The sequence below is a fragment of the Panthera uncia genome, chromosome F2, assembly GCF_023721935.1.
Source record: "Panthera uncia isolate 11264 chromosome F2, Puncia_PCG_1.0, whole genome shotgun sequence".
Taxonomy (NCBI): Eukaryota; Metazoa; Chordata; class Mammalia; order Carnivora; family Felidae; genus Panthera; species Panthera uncia.
Genome location: NC_064812.1, coordinates 16,823,563 through 16,845,741, shown reverse-complemented (window position 1 = coordinate 16,845,741; position 22,179 = coordinate 16,823,563). Strand labels below are relative to the sequence as shown.

Here is a 22,179-nt window from a genome sequence, read left to right as displayed (position 1 = left end):
GTGTCTGATATTGGCACATGCCGGGTAGATATTAGTTTCCCCTCATTCCGCCTGGCCTAAAATGCTCATTTTACAAAACGAATTGACAGCTTTCTTCCCCCACCCGCTTCTTTAAACCACTGCCCTGTCGTCTTTCCTCTTTGCTGTTGGTAGATTCCCGTTGTTTTCCTCCTAATCCCTAGTCTCTACACATACATTGTTTTGCTTCTTTATGGAGTATCTAAGATTCTATATTCTGCTTTTCATTTTTACTTACTAAAATCCTTTTTCTAAATGACTGCATATCTTCATATTGTCATTTGTCATAGTGATGAACCATAACTTTGAATAAGTTTTAAATAACTTTAAATAAGCTAAATAAAAAAATAACTTTTTTTTCTGTTGTTGGATGTTTAAGTGGTTTACAATTTTGGCAATAAACTTCATACATATATCTTCTCTGCATATAATTGGAAAACATTTTTATTTTTATTTATTTATTTTTTTAATTTTTTTTAACGTTTATTTTTGAGACAGAGAGATACAAAAGATGAATAGGGGAGGGTCAGAGCGAGAGGGAGACACAGAATCTGAAGCAGGCTCCAGGCTCTGAGCTGTCAGCACAGAGCCCGACGCAGGGCTCAAACTCACAGACTGTGAGATCATGACCTGAGCTTAACCAACTGAGCCACCTGGTGCCCCACATTTTTATTTTTAATTATGAAGGTAATTGTGTTGCCAGTGGATAATTAGAAAAGCAGGAATAAATTCCTGAATTAGGAAATAACTGCTAATATCATCAGTAAGGATAAGTGAGATTATTTGGTACATACAGTTGCTATTACGCGTCTTTTTAACTTAAATCTTCATGAATTCTGTTTGCCGTCCTTCCCAACACTACTTGTTAGCACTCCCTCCCCAGCCCCCTGACCCTGGCAGACATTTATTTACTTTCTGTCTCTCTAGATTTGCCTGTTGTGACATTTCATGTAAGTGAAACCATACAATGTATAGTTTTTTGTGACTGGCTTCTTTCACAGAAAAGTTTTCAAGGTTTGTTCACGTTGTGGTGTGAGTTAGTACTCCATTCCTTTTTATGGCTGAATAATATTCCGTTGTATGATAAATGTTTATCCATTTGTCAATTGGTGGATATTTGGGTTGTTTCTGCTTTGGGCTGTGATGAGTAGTGCTGCTCTGAAAATTCATGTACAGCTTTTTGTTCGAACATGTATTTTCAGTTCCCTTAGATCTATACCCAGGAGTGTAGAGTTCTCCTTTCTCTACATTCTTGTGAACAGTTGTTACCATCCATCCTTTTGATTCTAGCCTCACCAGTGGGTATGAAGTGGTGTCTTGCAGTTTTGATTTTCATTTTTCCAAGGACTGGTGATTCTGGGCATCTTTTCATGTGTATATTGGCCATTTTTATATCTTCTCTGGAGAACGCGTGGCTAATGTCTATTCAAAGTCCGCACAGCCATGCTTTTGGTTTTTAATATCTCCTGTCATTTTTTATTGAAAACTAGATATTTTAGGGGTGCCTGGGTGGCTCAGTCTGTTGAGCACCCAACTTCAGCTCAGGTCATGATCTCACAGCTTGTGGGTTCAAGCCCCGCGTTGGGCTCTGTGCTGACAGCTCAGAGCCTGGAGCCTGCTTCTGATTCTGTGTCTCCCTCTCTCTCTCTGCCCCTCCCCCGCTCATGCTCTGTCTCTCTCTCTCAAAAATAAACAAACATTAAAAAAAGAAGGAAAATTAGATATTTTAAATCATGTGATATGACAGTTCTGAAAATCAGATTCTCCTCCCTCCTCAGCATTTCTTGTTTCTTAGTGACTTCACTGAGTTGATTTGGTAAAGTTGAATTTACAGAGAACTCAATTAAAGTCTTCACTTGGTTTTAGCGACTGGACAGAGATTTCCTTAAGTTGCCTTGTACCAGTAAAGCCTCTAGGTCTTTGCCCAGAGGCTCTGTGTTCATCGTGTTGGAGCCTGCCTTCAACGCTTCGCTTCGCAGCTTACAACTCCAGAGTTCCCTTCCTGACGATGCAGAACCTCCATTCACCAGACTTAAGAGCCCTGCGCTTCCTCAGATCTGAGCATTCACATAGCCCTGCGCATGTGTACAGCCTTCCATGTGCACATGGACTTTTAGGTCTCCGGGAATCTATCAGCTTTTCAAAGTGCCCTGCAGACGTCTAATTCTTCAATGTTTTCTGTAAATACTTTTTGGTTAACTTGTGGTTTGCACTGCGATAGGCTATCTCCAGCAGCCAAGATAGTCACCAGTGTCCTCTCATGTATTTCAGCAAATGTCCCCAGGGAAAAGGCGGTTCAAGGTAGTGAGTTCTGAGTCATGACAAATAAAGACAGCTTTGGGAGTACGTTCTTCCAGAACCACCGTATCGGTCAATGGGGACCGTTACTGGACAGTGGGAGTTTGTAGGAGTCCCACCTCCATTCTGCCCGCTCCTTTGGCTGCCAGGTTGCTGGTCTTAAAGGCTAATGCAGAGCTTAAGGGTAGGGTGGGACTAGGGATGAGGCAAGTTAAAAATGCCCTAATGCTTTCTGTTCTTACCAAGATGGAGCCATTTTTATGAGTAAATGATCCTCAAATTGCTTCAAGCCTTTGGTTAATTTCCAGAGTTCTGAAAGAGTTGGTTTTGCAAGTGTTCTCAGTGCTTTTTTGGATGAGAGTATTTTCAGAGGTCCCTACTTTTATTTTCACTGATGTCACTGCTGTTTCCTTTCTACTTTGAAAATTAGGTGACCACAGTTCTTATTTGTGTGCTAGTATTCTGGGGGGGGGGGGGGGTCATTTTGTGTTCTAGCATTATTATATAGATTTGTGTTTTCTCTTTTTTTTTTTACAAATTTTTTTTAACAGAATCTTATTAGAAATCAGGAAGCTGTTGCAAAAGAAATGAGAGAAGATGCAGATACCTATAGACGAAAAGTGGATCTTGAAGAACACATGTTCCATAAACTGATAGAAGCAGGTCAAACTCAGAACCAAAAAACTCAGAAGGTAAAAATATGGTAAACTTAGTGCACATAGAGAGGGGGAAGTTTCCATCTGTCATCCTTTTCTGTGTTTATTTTTCCCTGCCCTGCCTCCCCCATCTGTCATCCTCTCAAAGGAGAAAATTCAAAATTGAACTCTGCAAAGGAGTTAATTCATTTCTTTGCTTCAGTTATCACAGCTCTTAGAATCTCACATTATTTTATTTATAGGCTACTTACTTCACTGCCAGACATATACAAGTATCTTTTATATTTTGAGAATTTTAAGATCTAGAAGATACAAGGGAAATAATAACTTCATAAATACTAACCTACTGTGTTATGTCTCAGAAATTATCCCTGAGCAGATTAGTTGCAAAACATCAGGACTTTGCCTGGTATATAAGCCAGGGTTTCCAAAGTATATTCTGTAGAATATTAATAACTATTATTCAGTAAAATAGGTGGCAACTAAGTATTGGAAGTGCTGTTTAAAGTTAGGATTTTTCAGGGCACCTGGGTGGCTCGATCAGTTTAGCATCTGACTCTTGTTTTCTCAGGTCATGATCTCACGGTTCATGGGAATAAGTCCCACATTGAGCTCCATCCGTGTTGACAGTGCTGAGCCTGCTTGGGATTCTCTCTCTCCCTCTTGGTTTCTCCCTTGCTCTTTCTCTCTCTCTCTCTCTCTCTTTCTCTCTCTCTCTCTCTTTCTCTCTCTCTCTCTCTCTCTCTCTGAATAAATAAACTTTAAAAAAAGAAGTTAGGATTTTTCATGCCAAATTTGAGGATATGGTACATTGTGAGGCTTTAAGAAAATTTTCCAAACTTATTTTGTACAATTTCTGTGGAGTACCCTTTCAGAAATGCTGGCTCAAGTGAATTGAAATAGAATTTGAGAACTTCAAGAAAGAACTTTCTGTATTGTCCAGTCAACAAAATGCTGAGTAGGTCTGTGGCCAGGCCTGGCCTTGGTCCAAAAGCCAGCAACAATGTAAGACTTCCCTGTCTTCTGTTCAACAACCATCCCTTAGCTGATCCCATCAGCATAGCCCACCATTGATTTTTCCGTATAGGCTTTTGTTCAGTCTGTAAGAATGGGCTCTTCTGACTCCTTGTCACGGGTTGAAATATGGAAATTGTTTAATCCTACCCATTCCTGAGCCTAGAAATTCTCAGTCTTGGCTATGTATTAGAATCACCTTTGTAAAAGTTCCAACATCTAGCCACCCCAGAAGCTGATGTAATTGGTTTGTGCTGGGTCCTGGACGCCAGTTTGTTTTAAATACCATTAGGTTGGGGCGCCTGGGTTGGGTGTCTCAGTCGGTGAAGTGACTGACTTCAGCGGAGGTCATAATCTCACAGTTCGTGGGTTCGAGCCCCACATCGGGCTCTGTACTGAACGCTTGCTCGGAGCCTGGAGCCTGCTTCAGATTCTGTGTCTCCTTGTTTCTCTGCCCCTCCCCTGCTTGTACTCTGTCTCACTCGGTCTCTCAAAAATAAATAAATGTAAAAAAAAATAAAATAAAAAGTGAAAGTAAACACCATTAGGTTACAAACAGCTACCCTAGAAACTTGGTTACATTGAACAGATATACCATATTTTATATATAGTCTGACCTTGTTTCTGAAATTTACAAATATTTCTTAGTTAATTGAAGAAAATTTGGCAGAAGCTGAACAAGCATGTCTAAATGCCGACTGGCGAATTCAAGCTTTACATAAACAAAGATGTGATGATCTACAGCGGAACGCATGTTACCAGGAAGTGGCCAAACTCCTTCGGGAAAACAGAAGGAAAGAAACAGAAGTATTGAATGCAATGGTGGGGGAGGGAGCTAAAAAGGTAAGAATGGGGTTACAGATTTTTTTGTTATTCATCGTATAAATTTTGAAATATAATCAAACAACAGACGCATCAAACCAGATAATTCCTCTTGGAAAAGCAAATCTAATTTTAATAGGTATATACAGAGAAGAAATCTAATACGACACCTAAAAATGACTAGGCATCTTTCTCAATGACATTAGTGCCTCTCAAGTTCTCAGCTTCCTGGATTGGGTTTGTTCTGGCTGATTGGATAATATTACTATTTAATTTTACCTAATTTTTGATTCTTACAATGTAGACAGCTTTAAACGGTTAGGAATTATATGTAGCTACTACTAACAAAACCTGAAATAATAGTGACAATGAGCAAGATGTAAGTGTTTTTCTTTTTCATGTGAAAGAAGTCCGGGGGTAGGAAACCCAGGGCTGGTTTCCTGGCTCCAAGGTCATTAGGGAAAGTGCCTCCTTCAGTCTTTCTGCGCTACTTCTTGGTGCATGGCTTTCGTTCTTGAGGACAGCTTACCACCCAAGATGACTGCTGTTTTCCAGCCATCACATATACATTCCAGACAGCTGGAAGAAGGTAGGGCAGAAGTAGAAAAGGGCCCACTCCCGGCTGAGACAACTCTGTAACTCCTTTCTAGAAGTCCCACATCACATTCTAGCCACGTTTGTCTGCAGAGGATGTTGGGAAATGTATTTTTAGCAGGGAGCATTATCATCCGAAATAAAATTAGAATTCTACTCCTCAAGAAGAGTCAGAGAATGGATTTCAAGGAGGCAACGAAGAGCATGTCACACAGACGAATCCTTTGGTGGATCCCCCCAGTAGCTCTGCCACCCGTGCTCTGTCGATATTATCGCAGACAGAGCGGACTTCCCCGAGGACACTGCGGAGCTAGGGAGAGGTCAGGAACCAGAGAGCTGGCTGTAGCTCACTCCTCTTCATGCTGCTCTGTCGTGATGTCTATTCTGAAAGCTTTTCGTAATGTATTTCCTTCAAGTGACCGTTCCTATTCATTTTCCTCCTACCCCGTGTAACGTGGCCCTGTGTGAGAACACTTTCAGTCAAGGACAGGGAGGGGCGGGAATGATGCCCACTGAGGCTGTTCTCAGGAACGTTACGGTGGAAGCCCACGTCTTCGAGGATTGCTGACCTTAGCGCTGGACTGCACACTGTTAGGTGCTGCTGTAGTTTGGGTGAAACAGTGTGTTTGAGGGTAGACTCGGGATCACCGTAAGGGCTCTCCTCCTTTGTATCTGGTGTCCTGGCTTCTAAAGCTAGCCTGATTACTGAGAGGCCTTGGGAAATCACTAAAACTCGGCCTCCTTATCAGTAATGGGAAAGGCCTGGATTTCTCGGCCCCTAATGATTCCTTAAAATTGTGTCGTTTCACACATATTTAATGCGTTAGCATTTCTATAACAAAAATTATACTATATGTTAACTAACTGGGTTTAAATTTAAAAAACTATATGTTTGCATATAAAAGCTACAGCATAGAACATTGATGAACTTTAGGAGTTGTAGAATATCTTAAATGTGTTATTTTTAGTTACCCTTGAGCTAATCTTAAGATAATTGTTTTCTCACTGTAGGAAGAGGAAAGGTAGGGGTTAATAGAAATTCCTTGACTTCCACAGCAGAGCTGGGCAAAGAATTCATTCTCTGAACTTTGCAGATCTTACTATTAAGCGATAGCATGCAAATTAAATAACAAAATTATCATGAATTCTAAAAACTACATCCTGCAAGGTTTGACATGTGAAATGTGTTGAAATGACTTGTTATTGCAAAGACAGTGGGCGCCTGTGTGTGTGCTCTGTGGCCCTTGGAGGTACTGAGTGGTACGTCACACGTGCCTGCGCCTTCAAGTTTCCTCAGCAGCCTTGGGCCAAGACTGGCACCCAAATTACCCCAAAACCAAACAGATCCCACGCACCATGGGAATCCCAAAGGAAGTGGAGTAGAGGAGACGGAAGGGAGTTATTCCACTGTAGGAACTGACATTACCCCGATTTTTAGGTGATTTTTGTTTTCTTTCATTTATTTGCGTATAGTGGGAAGAAGCTAAAGAAAAAGACTTTCATCTGAAGTCAGAAAAGAAAGCTTCAGCTCTCTCAGATGCATCTCGAAAGTGGTTTCTGGAGAAAGAGCTAGATGATGCTTTAGAACATGCTGAACATCCGTATAATACAGGTGCGTGTCCATGAGTGCCTTTCTCTTCATGATAGTACACATTCATCCATCACAGGTAGGCTGTTTGCTGTCGTGAGCAAATCCCTGAGCTGTATTTTGGCACTTCATTCAAATGATTGCTCAACTAAAAGGTGATCACTAGTCATCACTTTTGGGGTTGTTGGGGCTTATTAAAACAAACAAACCAAGCAAACAAACAAAAAAACCCAGCTCCAGTCAAGAAAAATCTCTCAACCGTCCTGTAGAATTCTGTTTTATTCCATGGTTTCATGGTCCTTGGTTTCCCCTTCATCTATTAGGATATGATTTGTTCCCAAAGTGCTATTTCTAGTTTATTTTGGTAGAAATTGTGCTTTGCCAATAGCCGGTCCTCAGAACAACAGTGTAGTAAAGTAGCGCAAGGAAACTTGTTATAACCAAACGTTAGGTCTGGGCTTACAGGCTTGCAGTGGCATCAACTGAAAACCCAAATTACTGTACTTAGAATTCTAACGTAGGGGCGCCTGGGTGGCTCAGTCGGTTGTCAGTTGAGCGTTCGACTTCGGCTCAGGTCATGATCTCACATCTCACAGCTCCTGAGTTCAAACCTCACATCGGGCTCTGTGCTGACAGCTCAGAGCCTGGGGCCTGCTTCAGATTCTGTTTCCCTCTCTCTGCCCCACCCTACTTGTGCGCTCGCTCTCTTTCTCTCTCTCTCTCTGTCTCAATGATAATAAACATTAAAAATATATATATATTTTTTTGGTGCCCCCAAGTAAGCCCTGTACCCATTTGCATTCACTGCCCATTTCCCCTCACTCCCCGCCCAACCCCTAGCTCCCACTAATAAACTTCCTGTTCCACCATAGATTTGTCTACTTAGGAAGCTTCCTATAAACGGAGTCCAATGATCTATGGTCTTTTGTGTCTGACTTCTTTCCCTTCGCCTAATGTTTTAAGGTTCAGCCATGTTGCAGCATGCATTAGGATTTCATTCCTTTTTAGGGCCTGTATTGCGTTGTGTAGGTACTCCACATTTCATTTATCCATTTAGATGGTGTCCACTTCTTGGCTTTTATGAATAATGTCACTATGTGCGTAACTTTTAAAATTCACAAATTTGAAAAGTAGAAATGTAGGTCAGGTGCATCATCATCTAATTATGCCTACTTTTAAAACTCCTCATTAGCCCTCGTACTTTTTTGTGTGTGTGTATTTGAGAGAGAATGCGAATGAGCATGGGGCGGAGGGGGGCAGGGGGAGAGAGAGAATGTAAAGTAGGCTCGTGCTGTGAGCACAGCCCAATGCGGGACTCCACCCCACAACCATGAGATCATGACCTGAGCCAAAATCAAGAGTTGGATGCTCAACTGACTGAGCCACCCAGGCACCCCAGCTGTCATACTTTAGATTTAGGTCCCAGAAGCAGGGAGAGAAGAGTGTCACTCGTTGCACAAAGTAAATATTTACAGGGCTAGGTGGCTCAGTTGGTTAAGCGTCTGACTTCATCTCAGGTCATGATCTCACAGTCTGTGAGTTTGAGCCCCGCGTCGGGCTCTGTGCTGTCAGTTCAGAGGCTGGAGCCTTCTTCGGATTCTGTCTCCCCCTCTCTCTGCCCCTCCTCCACTCATGCTCTGTCTCTCAAAATATGAATAAACGTTAAAAAAAAATTAAAAAAAAAAAATATTTACAACTGGCCTACAGAAGACAGTAACCAGTGGAGCCGCGACCTGTCACTAACCCTCTCACACTCACCCCTCCTCCAGGAAGAGACAATTCATGTGGCTTTTAGAGAAGCTATGGATTTAGAAGTACAAAAAAGGAAGAAACTACAAAAAGCTTCTTCCCCTTCCCTCATCAGAAATAAGTAGTCTTGCATATTAGCCCCTCTGCCTCCATGGGCTCTTCCCACCATGCTACCTAACTTTTTTGGAACTTTCCTAAATTTCACCAACGAGAGACCATTTGGTTAAGAATCATCCATTTTTCAAAAGGCAAATGTGTAAGGATTTGTCATTTTCTTAATCAGGGTGTATAAATGAAATCAGTCATTTGATCTTAACACTGGAAGATAATCAGCTGTAATTAGGAAAATGGCATTTTGATTGGAGGTGCTCAGCATTGGTTTGTCACTCAGGGCCTAGAATAGAGGAGTATGCAGTAGGAACCAGATAAGAGTGTGCCAGTGACGGGTCATTTATTTCAAATTTTTGCTTAGTGTCAAATCTTTATTAGCAGTGGGGGAGGAAATTCTTATTATTTTCTAGAAAACAGAACCTTCTGGACAATGTGAATGGCGCTTGCTACCCCTAAAATCCCAGGTCCATAAACTTACATTGTAGCTGAATAGTCACATCCTGTAAAACAGTATTAGTCCAGAGTTGTATTTTTTTTTTTTATTTTTTTTTAGTCCAGAGTTTTAAATGGGCAAAAGATACGAATTTACAGTTCTCCAAAGAAGATACACATGACTGCAATACACACATGAAAAGCTGTTTAACTTCATTAGTCATCAGGGAAATACAAACCAAAACCACATGAGGAAAACATTTTTTAAATACAAAAACACAGTGAGATACTATTTCACACCCACTAGCATGACCGTAATTAGACAATAATAACACGTGCTGACGAGGGTCAGAGAACAATTGGAACAGTGCTAGAGGGGATGTAACGTGGTGTACTTTGGGAGACAGTCTGGCAGCTTCTCGGAGGGGTAAGTGTAGGGTAGCTTTGTGATCCGGCCGTTCCATTCGTAGGCATGTGCCCAGGAGATTCGGAAACACGTCCACACAAAAACCTGTACGTGAATGTGCATAGCATCATTATTCATAATAGCCAAAAAGTATAAACAACCTGGATATCCATCAGACCAGGAATCAGCCAACAGAATATAGTATATCCATACGATGGAAACTTCCATAGCAATAAAAATGTGGGTGAATCTTAAAAACCTTATGCTAAGTTTAAGGAGCCAGACACGAAAGTACACATATCCTATGATTTTATTCATGTGAAATGTTTAGAACAGGCAGATCCATAGAGGCAGAAACTTGACTGGTGGTTTCAGGGGGATCGGGAGGGTGACCACAAATGGCTGCGAGGAGTTGGGATGATGAAAATGTTCTAGATCAGTGGTGATGGTTGTACAACTCTGGGAATATACTGAGAACGCTGAATCGTACACTTCACCAGGATCAATTTTCTGGTATGTGGATTATATGTCAGTGAACCGTTATTTTAAAAAAAGACGTTAGTAAGTGCTGTTCCCAGGTGGTAACAGGTGGGGCCGTTTGACCAGGTTTTAAATTACTGGGCCTTTAAAAAGAGGACAGGCCTGGTGCCACAGGAACACACTCAGAGGGAGGGTTTCACCGTGTGGCGCAAGACCCCGGCCCGGGCGGCAGGCGCACTGGGTCCTAGTCCCAGCTTTATGGTCCGTGAAACTTGGCCGGAGTCACTAAGCTATAGACCTTGGGGCAGTTTATTTAGCCACTTGTGTTTCTTCATTTGGATTTGTTCCGAAATGTTGACTGGTCTTCACTTTGCTCATTTGTAAAATGAGAACGTAGAGACCGGGTGATGTTCCATTTTGTTACGGCTCTAGCATGGCGGTACACCATTGTCTATGGCAAAACCATGTACGGTCCGTAGGCCCCTCTGAGAATCTTCCCAGGAAGATTCTTCCCTGTGTGTACGCACACACACACAGAGTGTTTTCCCTTATAATTGTTGTGGATTCACCAACCAAAGCCTCCATGAACTCCACTCATACATGATAGAACATGTTGGATGCAATTAATCCATGGGAGAAAGTTGCCCGTGGTGGTGACAGAAGTTAGACCAGCTGGAGCAGAGTAGTTATCGAGACCACTGAAGAAGACAGGGACCATCAGTGCCAGGCTCAGGAATCGGGCCACATCCTGTTTGCCAACCTGGCTACACAGCAGAATGACCTGGAAACACTAGTGTAGGGCTTACCTCCTGGGGAAGGAACGTGGTGCACAGGGTTACGAAAAGGAAGGAATTGTAGTACGTACCTTTTATTCCTTTTGGATTTTGTGATACTCATAATACAAATTCAGTACATAAATACTGATTTAAACTAATATGAATCACCTTTGGGCTTTAAAATATATTACATTAGTGAAGAAAAATAATAAATTGTGGTACAAAAAGTACATGAAAGGAACTTTTTGGCTTTTTACTTTATGCGTTCAAATTTGTTACAATTAGCTTTTTTTTTCTTTTTTTTTTTTTTGGTAAATTACAGATTAAAAAAATACATACTCAGGACCTCACCTACAGTGATTGAATTAGGGAGAATTGGGATAGAAGCTAGAAAGCTGGATTTTTGTTGTACAATTTCATAGGCGAGTCTGCTCAGCAGTGTGTGAAACATGGCTGTAGGCAGAGGGGACCATTCGGCACTGGAACAGGTACCTCGTGTTTACACCGTGGCCCTTTGTGAAGGGGATGTAAACAGCCACGGGCACGATGGGTTTTAGAGGACGGATGCGAGACAAGGCACAGTGGGGTGTCAGACTTGGAAGGATCTGGAGAACCAGGGCCTGCCGTGTGAATCCTCTCTGCGACACTACAGTAACGAATAGTGCGTATCTAGCTTATGCCAGAATATTACGGAGCTGGTGAGCTCACTACCTGATTCTATTTCTGCCAGTATTTTATTTAAAAGCTATGTCTTCTTCTGTAAAGTTGAATAGGGTTTTGTGTGTGTGTGTGTGTGTGTGTGTGTTTTAGTAAATTCTCTCATTAGAAACCGTTCTTTGGAGCAAATGCAGATTATATCTATTACCTCTGCCACATGACAGCCCTTCAGATATTTTGAAGATGAGGCTTACATTCCATTTCCCCACACCAGTTCAAATTAGTCATTTGATAATTAGCCCCAAATAGTCTTAATGACTCATTGAACCATTAGCTAAAGCCCTTGAGACCAGGTAAAAGGCAGGCATCTTAATGAGTCAGTGTAACTCCAGTGGGCCTGACTCCTGGAGGCTTGGACCCTAGTAATGGGAGTAGAAAGGAAGGAACAGTCATGACTCTTGTGAGGATGAAAAATCAAAGACCTTGGTGTCTTACTGGATGAAAGGCTGTAGGAGTTGGAGAACAGAGAAGACACAGCTGAGGGGCAAATATAACTTTTGAGATGAGAGTGATTCAGACCAGGGGAGGCCCCAGGTCGGTTCTGGAACACTGCTGTGCCAGCTGCTCCGGAAGGTCTCAGGGGCGCCTGCCTCTCGCAGCTTCTCATTTGCTCTCTGCTGCTGAGATTAGGCCCCGCGTGCAGGAAGCCGCCAGAGGTGGGCTTCCCGTAGTCCTCGGGGAGCGCTTGCTCATCACAGTTCATGATCTTTTCCAAGAAATGTTGGGGATTTCTGTCCTAACGTCGCTACTTTTGAATTCTTTGTTGGCTTTTTGTTTTAGCTAAAGGTGTCTTTTTTTTTAAATGTATTTATTTTGAGAGAGTGGGGGAGGGGCAGAGGGAGAATCCCAAGCAGGCCCTGTGCAAGCAGAGCCCAACAGGGGCTCGAGCCCACAACCCGCGAGATCGTGACCGGAGCTGAAATCAAGCGTCGGACGCTTAACAGACTGAGCCACCCAGGTGCCCCTTGGGGACATATTTTAAAAACACCTTTAGCTAGCTAGCGGCGCCTAGCTGCCCTGCCAGTGGGATTCTCTCTCTCTCTCTCTTCCTCTGTCTCTGCCCCTCTCCTGCTTAAGTGCTCTCTCCCTCTCTCAAGAATAAATCAATTAAAAATAAATAAATAAAATACGTCACCAGAACTTCAGCTCTTCACTGCACTTACCCTGCCTCCAGAATGGTGATGGCGCTCCTCTCGATAGAAACATTAGGGGCTTTCATCCTTGGCAGTTGTAATTTCCTAGGGACGGTTTGCAATTAAGAAAGGCTTCCTACTCGCTCCCACATGTCTTCTCTATCTCCTCACTGCTGTGACAGTGCCCAGATGCCAAAGTGGACAGGCTGCCTCAGGCTATGTGCCTAGAACCTCACAATTAAAGGACAGTTCTGAAGTGGATTCCTCAACACACAGTAAGTTGATAAGCAATAAATATTTCTTCTATCATTTATCATTCATTCACTTATTTGTTTAAAGTTTTATTATTTGAGAGAGAGAGAGAGAGATCACATGAGCTGGGGAGGGGCAGAGAGAAAGGGAGAGAGAATCCCAAGCAGGCTCCTTGCTGTCAGCACAGAGCCCAACTCGGGGCTCGATCTCGTGAACCGTGACTTCATGACCTGAGCTGAGATCAAGAGTTGGACGCCCAGCCTACTGGGCCGCCCAGGTACCCCTCTTCTGCCATTTAAAATTTAGCATTAATTTAAGCAAGATTGTGGCTTGAATTATATTTACAGCATATTGACGCCATCTTCCCAGGGCATGGATAATGGCAATCCTGAAATGGAGGGAGCAAAATTCTCAAATTTCTAATGGGGAGTTAAAAAGAGATCAGACCGAAACCAAGTCAGGAGCGTTTGCCAGATATCGATGCGATTTCATTAGCACCGGAATGAATTTCATTGTCCAGAAACGGTCGCGGGCTGCTACAGAAATCTGTTACTCACTACATTAATGACATTCGTAACTGTTTTTTACATGCTTCTGGAAAGAAAATCTGAGCATTAGTTTTCAAAGCTATTACGTATTTGAAATTTTCTGACTCTCTTCTTCTGGGCTGGGCTCCATCCAGCAGCCACTGAAAATGTGTGTTTGCTCTCGGCACCGTGATGGACCGCTGAGGCCACTGGTGTTGGAACTGCTGGAGACCATCGGCTTCATGCTGATGAGCTGAACTCTTTTGTTGAGAACAAGTGAGAAGAGGAGCAGGGGAAGGGCAGAGAGAGAGGGAGAGAGAGCATCCCAAGCAGGCTCTGCACCGTCAGCACAGATCCTGATACGGGGCTCAAACTCCTGAACTGTGAGATCATGACCTGAGCGGAAGTCAAGAGTCACCCAGGCGCCCTGATTAGCCAACCTTTGATCCCTCCACTTGATCCACTGAAGTTTTTATTTTTGGAAGGGACAGGGTGGGTCAGAAATATGGTCATTAACTCATAAAGGAGCTGACAGTTTTCCCAATGAAGTATTTGATTTCTTTTTAAAATGGGGGAAGGAACAAGAAACCCTGTTAGACTTTGATTTCCACCGACTTTTTCAATAAAACTGTCATATAGAAGAAGCAGAATTTAACAAGATCTTTTGAGTTCTTTTAGAAGAACAGATTTTTAGGGGCACCTGAGTGGTTCAGTCGGTTGGGCGTCCGACTTCGGTTCAGGTCACGATCTCGCAGTCTGTGAGTTCGAGCCCTGTGTTGGGCTCTGTGCTGACAGTTCAGAGCCTGGAGCCTGCTTTGGATTCTGTGTCTCCCTCTCTCTCTGCCCTTCCCTCACTCACGCTCTGTGTCTCTCAAAAATAAACATTAAAAAAAAAGAACAGATTTTTATACAGTGCCCTCTAAAGACAAACAAGCTTTATAAGAAATATACCTAATAAATAACAAGTCATGAGACTCTAGTACTGTACATCTTTGTTAACTCATACTTTACATGTATCTGTAAATTCTGTGTCAGAATATGAATTAAACCAAAAACCATGCATCAGTCAAATGAAAGTACACGAGATTCTCAACTGTTCTCTATGCTGACATGTCAGAACTTAGATAATTCTAAATTAGAAAATCAAGTTCAAGACATTTGGTTAGTTTAGGTTATTTAGCAGCAAAATAAGACCATAAACATTGTATTCCTTTGGAGGAAAATATAGTTTTCTGGAATTGGAGCTGACTGAATATGTAACTACATTTAAGAGAAGTGGATTTTTTTTTTTTAAGTTTATTTATTTTGAGAGCAAGAGCATGCATGTGGGGGAGGGTCAGAGAGAGAGGGAGAGAGAGAATCCCAAGCAGGCTCCACACTGTCAGCGCAGAGCCCACGTGGGACTCAAACCCATGAACCATGGGATCATGACCTGAGCCGAAGTCAGACACTTAACCCACCGTGCCACCCAGGTGCCCTGAGAGAAGTATATTTTTAAGGGGCTTTTTTTTTTCTTCAGATTCCAGTGTTTACTAGCCACCCCCCCCCCCGCCCCCAACTCAGTATGAAATGGCTGTTACACTTGGTTAGACACACTGTAATATTTTAATTTGACTCTCCCTGTGTTGGCCACTATTAAAACCATTTGATTTATTTGTATTTAGTCATTGGGAAAGTAGTCTTGGTATACATTTCTAAATATTAATTTTGGCAACTCAGAATGCTTTGTTTCAATACCATTAAGCATCAGAGTGAGGAAACTTACTATTGCAAAGAACTCACTCATCTTCTCTTGGACAAGATTTGTTCCTAATTTAAAAGATTGACGGGGTGCCTGGGTGGTTCGGTCGGTTAAGCATCCAACTTCGGCTCAGGTTTAAGCCCCGCGTCGGGCTCTGTGCTGACGGCCCAGAGCCTGGAACCTGCTTGGGATTCTGTGTCTCCCTCTCGCTGTCCCTCCCCCACTCTCTCTCTGTCTCTCTCAAAAATAAAATTATTTATATTATTAAATAATTAAAATATATTAAATAATTAAAAATTTTAAAAATTTAAAAAATTATTTTTAATAAATAAAGATTGTCTATCTCCCCCAAATAAAAAACAAATGGTAAATAACCAAAAGTAGATGAGTTCTCTTTCTCTGATAACATTCATTCAATTCAACAAATAAATACTTGGCTTGTAAATGAAACAGTATAGGGAACAACACATTAAGCTTTTTGTTAAAGAAATTTGGTTTTTCAAATATCATTTCATTACTGATTTTTTGCAACGTTTACCTTTAAAATCCATACTGTATCGTTGCTAATATCAGAACATTAAACTATTGTTATCTTAAAATTTTGTTTTCAAGTTTCTTTAAATCGAAGAAGAGTACAATGGGACACCATGGAACAGGATCTTATGGAGAGAGTGAGAAATCTTCGCCAGAGGCTCACGGCCCAGGCTCGTAACAGATGCCGAACACCTCATCTTTTGGCCACGTAGGAAGCTGGTCACCTTGAGGTGGAGAGAGAGAAACCTACTTGGCAATCAGTGGCACTGATTTTTACATTATTTATTTTATATCCCTACAGAAATCAACTTTTTGTATAGAAAAATGTATGTATAAAAATTATGTGGACTATTTCATTCTGATGCTTTTGGGCTTGTAAATGTCTTCTTGTACTTTTCATAATAAAATTTGTGAAGCTATTAAAGCTCGTATTAGGATCTTTCAGGTCACAAGGACCAGCATAAACCTCTAACTTTAGTTGATGAGAGTTTATTTTAAAGATAAACAGAAAAGTAAAGAACAGGAAACCATCTCAACAACTGTCCGACCAGAACTGAGGGGGAAGGCAGCAGGAAATTTAGGGCACCGACAGTGTGCACCACAGCGTGCTGTCCCCCGGCGGCGGGGTCTCCTCTTTGCTGGTGAGCCCACCCTGGGGTCTCCGTCTCTCCTCCGGACAGCACTGGCTGCTCTCTCACTTGGGCCCTGAGCTCCATAACAGGGCTCCTCACAACTTCATCATCTAGGGCAGATTACTTCTGGAACCTTCCCTGAACCATTTCTTTTTCTTTTTTTTAAAGTTTATTCTGAGAGTGCATGTGCGTGCGCAAGTTGGGAGGGGCAGAGGGAGAGGGAACGAGAATCCCAAGGCTCAATCCCACAACCTTGGGATCATAACTTGAGCCAAAATCAAATGCTTAACCGACTGAGCCAGCCAGGTGCCCCCGTGAACCCCTTTATAAAAGGAAGGTAAAGGGGCACCTGCCCTGCTCAGTTGGTAGAGCATGTGACTCTTAATCTTGGGGTTGTAAATTCAAGCCCCATTTGGGTGTAGAGATTACTTAAAATCTTAAAAAAAATAAAAGGAAAGATAGAAATAGCTCAGGGACTTGAGGTGAGGATTAAAATAATGTAAAGTTCTGGTACTGTGCTTGACGTAAGCATGTTATACGTAATAGTAATTCTTGTTTCTGTGGTCATAAAGCCTAATCTTATAGTAAACCAAATACTTCAGTAAGCAAAATGCTCTCTTGGCTAATAGGCAAAGTCCTGAGGCAAGGCATTGGTTTCCCAAGAGCACTTTCTTCAGTCTACTTTTCTGTTCATTTGCAGGTCGTCACAAACGTGCCTTCAAGGGCCAGGCTGGTATGTGTTTGGCAACAGGGAAGTCACAGAATATAAAATGTATGATGATGGGAACTTGGGTGAACTAGAAATTGCTTGGTCACTTAAAAGCATTCAAATTCTAAAATATTCCCAATCCTGGGGCGCCTGGGTGGCTCAGTCATTAAGCGTCCGACTTTGGCTCAGATCATGATCTCACAGTTTTGAGTTTGAGCCCCTCATCAGGCCCTGTGCTGACAAGCCCAGAGCCTGGAGCCTGCTGCAGATTCTGTGTCTCCCTCTCTCTACCCCTCCCCTGTTTGTGCTGTCTCTCTGTCTCTCTCTCTCTCTCTCAAAAATAAACATTAAGAAATAAATTTTTAAATATTCCTGATCCTGCCAGCCAGAATCAGCTGTATAAGGCCCATTTTTACCTCTACTTCAGGTCCCCTTCTGTGAAAACTTAAACCTACTCAGACTGGTTTTGCAACTACCCACATCTCTTTTATAGTATTACAGTATTTCATTTAAAAAAAGCTTCCCTTTATCCAGTGAAAGTGAGTTATGCATACTAACACCCAAATGAAGTTCTTATCACATTCTTAATTTTCTCTGAATCTACAGTTCTCCCAGTAATACTCTTGCTAACGTCACTGCCTTAGCAGATTTCAGATATTTGCTTGACTCTCCAGTCATATGTGCTTGGTTGGCATTTCAAAGGCTATCACACTTCATAAAATACATAAACACATTTCTGATTATCCCTTTCTGCTTCTTGGCATAGCTTCAACTTACCCCCAGATTCTTTATAATGTAAATTCTCTGGGAATTGAATAAAGGTTGAGCTTAGCAAAAATTCTTCCCACTCCTGGTATCTTCTCTCTGGTACTCCCTTGAATCCTTGAATTTGTGAAAGCAGAGCAGTTTCTAAAGGCCTTTTCATATTTATTACATTCATAAGGTTTCTCTCTGGTGTAAATGGTTCAGTGTTGGATAAATTCGGGGCTTCAGCTAAATTCTCCACATAGGCTACACTTAAGCACTTCTCTGCAGTATGAATTCAGCGGTGTTAAATAAATTAACCCGTTTAACGTTTATTACATTCATATGGTTCTTGTCTAGTATGAGCTCGCTGATGTTGAGCAAGACTTGAGCATTTGCAAAAGGCCCTTGCACAGTCACCACCGCCCCCGACCGTCACAGCAGCAAGAGCCGCTACAAAGACTGCGAGCAGGTTGATTTATTAGTAGGAGTACATCCGGCACAGCTTCTGGAGTTACTATCTGGACCCAGTTAGGAGACCCACGGCATGCTGATCTTAACAGGAAAACTTTAAGATACAATGAGTTATTAAACTATAAGCGAGTAGCTGACTTAAAGACGTATAGATGTAAAGGGTACCCAGGACCGAGGGAGAGTAAATGAAAGACTAACTCGGAAAGGAGGCTCCTCTTACTCCCTGGAGTGTTGTCGGCGGGGTGGGGGGGGGGGGTGCCCCGTCCTGCACTGTGCATGTTGAGAGGGCCACGGGAAACCACCCTCTGGCTGGGACACAGCAAACCGAGGCTGGAAGGCAAGTGCCGAGAGCGTGTCAGGGGCCGCTTTCTGGCTCCAGACCTGGAACAGGCCCTCTCTGTGTTGGGAGGATTGTGGCAAAGTGGTCATCGGGCCGAGGCCCTGGAGTCACTGGGAGATTGTGCATTCAGGGCACACGGCTGCGGCGGAGTACCCCGGCCATTCCCACACACTCTCACTGGTTGGTTATGAGAAGCGGGGCAAGAATAAGCAGCACAGCACCTGGGAACTAAGAGGAGGCCCATTCCTCCTGCCACTTCCTCCAGCACCCCCTGCCGACAGCTTGCTGTCCTGCACACGTAGGAGGGCTGGAGTCCAGGGGGTTATTGCAGGGCAGGTAAGGAAGGGTGACGCTGGAGCTGAGAATAAACTGGTAACTGGCATTCCCATCAATTAAAAGTGGTTCTCACACTTTACTTCATTGGTTGACAGCAACGTGGACTCAATGTTTGCCTTTTTTAAATCAAATTAAGATGCCAGAGTTTGCCTGGCATGATATGGATGGCAGAATCCAAAAGCTCAGGGAGGCAGGAATGTAGGAGTGGATTTATTACATACGAACTTCTGGCTCACTGCCCAACCACATGCTCAGCCCCAAAGACGCTCCCTTCGTTAAGGCACCGAGTGAAGGGAGTATCTGTGAACTTGAAAAGCTCTGGGGTGGCATTCTGTGGGTGATGGGGGAGGGTGAGAGATGCCATTGTTGATATGCCCCCTGATTTCAGTGCAGGTGACGTGACGGGATTCCGTAGTAGCAGAGGCTAAGTGGCGGCATTCAGCTACCAGAGACAACCATTTAGAGCAGTGGGCAGCACAGAAGCTGCAGTAGTAGCGGATTTGGGCTCTTGGTAATGGATTCCCTTGTCCCTAAGAAGGAAATAGTTGCGGGGCACCTGGGTGGCTCAGTCGGGAAGCCCCCCGACTTCAGCTCTGGTCATGATCTCTCAGTTCGTGAGTTCGAGCCTGCATCGGGCTCTGTGCTGACAGCTCAGAGCCTGGAGCCTGCTTTGGATTCTGTGTCTCCCTCTCTGTCTGCCCCTTCCCCTTCATTCTCTCTCTCTCTCTTTCTCTCTCTCAAAAATAAATAAACATCGGGGCACCTAGGTGGCTCAGTAAGTTAAACGCCTGACTTCGGCTCAGGTCACGATCTCCAGGTTCATGAGTTGGAGGCCCGCATCGGGCTCTGTGCTGACAGCTCAGAGGCTCTGTGCTGACGGGCCTGGAGCCTGCTTTGGATTCTGTGTCTCCCTCTCTCTCTGTTCCTCCCCCACTCACATTCCGTCCCTCCCCCCCACTCACACTCTGTCTCTTTCTCATACACTAAAAACAAAAATCAAAAAAAAGAATGAAATAGTTGCCAAAGAAGAATGAAATAGTTGCCAGCCAACTAAAATGTTGCATGCTTGATATATGTGACAGGGAAACTTCAGATCTGGTGTCCGAAAACCTGACTTGAGCCGTCACAGTGGAGACCCATGCCTGTCACCCTTTCCAGACCTACACTCATTTCCAGATCCAAAGCCATCTGACTGAAGGGGGGTGGGGCAGGTCCCCTTGAGGAAGGGTCCTGCAGGAGTGAGGGCCACATATTATGCTATAAATAATCCCCCAAGCTTTTCCAAAGGGGCCTGTTGCCATTTACTTGAAGGATTGGTAGTAGGGAAAAGAAAGCACCCAGCCCTTTCAGGGGTCCCTAGACATTGGCTCTAAATTGACACCAATTCCTGTGTCCACCAAAGTTAGAGCTAATGGTGGCAGGTGATAGGGTCTTGGGACAAGTCTTGAATCCCAGCGGAGGCAGTAGGGCCATGAAGCCAACTGTGGTTCTTTTCTGAGTACCTGAATGCATACTGGAATAAACACATTCTACAAATGGCAGAATCTCCGCAGTGGCACTACGACTCGCTGACCAAGGGTCCTTACGGTAAAAAGAGCTAAGTGAAAGCCCCTGGAAGGTGCTTCCTCTCAGGATAGTAAACCAAAAGTATTATCGCATCCCTGATAGGAGAAATTGCAGAGGTTAGTGCCGCCGTCAAAAACTTGAAAGGTGAAGGGGAGATACCAGCTATCACATCTCCATCTAAGTGGCTATTTCACCTGTGCGGCACGATCAGAAACTTAGCTGGTGACGGCTGCAATTGTAGCACGTGTTTCGGACGCAGTTGCAACACGGCCCCCGTCCCGCCACGCCGCCGCAGCGGCCACCGGCACCAACTCCCTAAGACCCCTCTCCCTCCCCTCTCGGGCGCTGCCCCCTCCCAGCTCCGCAGCCCACACTGCACGGCGGTGCTCGGTGCCCCGCGCAGCCTGGCCAGCTCGCAGGCCCACCCTTCCCTGCTGTCGAGCGAAAAGGACCAGCCCCCTCCCGGGACCACCTGTTCCGGCGCCTCCCCGAGCGAGCCTTGCGCCCGCAGCGCCCGCAGCGCCCGCAGCGCGCTGCTGGACCCCGAGCAACGGTGCCGCCGAACCCCAGACCGTGCGCCCCGCCGGCGACTGCGGGTGCTCCGGGGCCAGGACAGGAGGACGGGGGAGAGTGGCACGGCAGGGACGCTGCCTCCGGGGGGCCCCCCCCGCGCCGCCGCACGCGGGGGGCGGAGGGGCGCGGTTCTTTCTTGAGGGCTTACGAGGTCTTGGCCCACCCGGCGCGGACCAGTCTACTAGTGTGCCCCCGGGTCATCGTGCCTCCGCCTTCCCGTCCTCGGTCCCGGACCCGAACAGAGAAGGGAGGCTTTGCGCTAAACGCAGCGTCCCTGCGCCGGTACTTCGGGGAGGCAAGACCGAGCCTAACGACACACTGGAGACCTCTTTGCGGAAAAGAGCAAAAGAGCGGACGTCGGGGGGGGGGGGGGGTCTTTCTGTCCTCAGACAAGCAAATAAAACCCTTAGTGCTGGCAGGAGTGGAGACGGGAAGAGAACAAAAGTATTGTGCCCCGTGTGAGGATCGAACTCACGACCTTCAGATTATGAGACTGACGCGCTACCTACTGCGCTAACGAGGCACCTACAGGCTGTTTGCAGCCGTAGAATAATGAGGCTAGTGCGGGGACCGGGCGCGCATGCCCAGAAAGCTGTGGCTTTATTTCTGTCTGCGATGGGTTGTGAGACCCCACAGCCGACGCTGGCGCCAGACCCGCGTCCTTGGCAACCAACCACCGGCGCGGAGTTTTCCTCCGCCTGCTCCGCTGTTTGTCAATCAACAAACACTCTGGCTTGCTTGACCCCACTGCGCTGAGTAGTGAGGACAAGGAGGAGTGGGATTCTTCCTGCTGCTGTACTACCTTACTTTTGTATAGTGCTTACAAAGTGCACACTTGTGATCAAGTGAAACACTTATTGGGCACCTACTGTATTCCCGGCCCTGTGCTGAGTGCTGCGTTCATAGGGACTCCCAGCCTCAAACTTGGGAGTGGAAGCGCAGATGCATAACGATTTA

The 22,179-nt window shown here is 44.4% G+C and overlaps 1 protein-coding gene and 1 non-coding gene across 3 annotated transcripts in view; one reads left to right on the top strand and one right to left on the bottom strand.

Moving 5' to 3' along the window:
• Positions 1-16,339, top strand: part of TBC1D31 (TBC1 domain family member 31) — a 74,846-nt gene extending 58,507 nt beyond the window's left edge. The window contains exons 18-22 of one of the 2 annotated variants that reach the window (XM_049632922.1): positions 2,868-3,008; positions 4,635-4,829; positions 6,876-7,014; positions 12,977-13,069; positions 15,927-16,339. In XM_049632922.1, coding sequence (XP_049488879.1) covers positions 2,868-3,008; positions 4,635-4,829; positions 6,876-7,014; positions 12,977-13,069; positions 15,927-16,060 — 702 coding nt within the window. In that variant the 3' untranslated portion in view covers positions 16,061-16,339. The remainder of the gene's footprint in view (positions 1-2,867; positions 3,009-4,634; positions 4,830-6,875; positions 7,015-12,976; positions 13,070-15,926) is intronic. The other variant, XM_049632923.1, reaches the window with a different exon arrangement.
• A 5,333-nt stretch (positions 16,340-21,672) lies between these two features.
• Positions 21,673-21,745, bottom strand: TRNAM-CAU (transfer RNA methionine (anticodon CAU)). The gene has a single exon. It is a non-coding gene; the product is annotated as a tRNA-Met (tRNA).
• Positions 21,746-22,179: the final 434 nt, after the last annotated feature.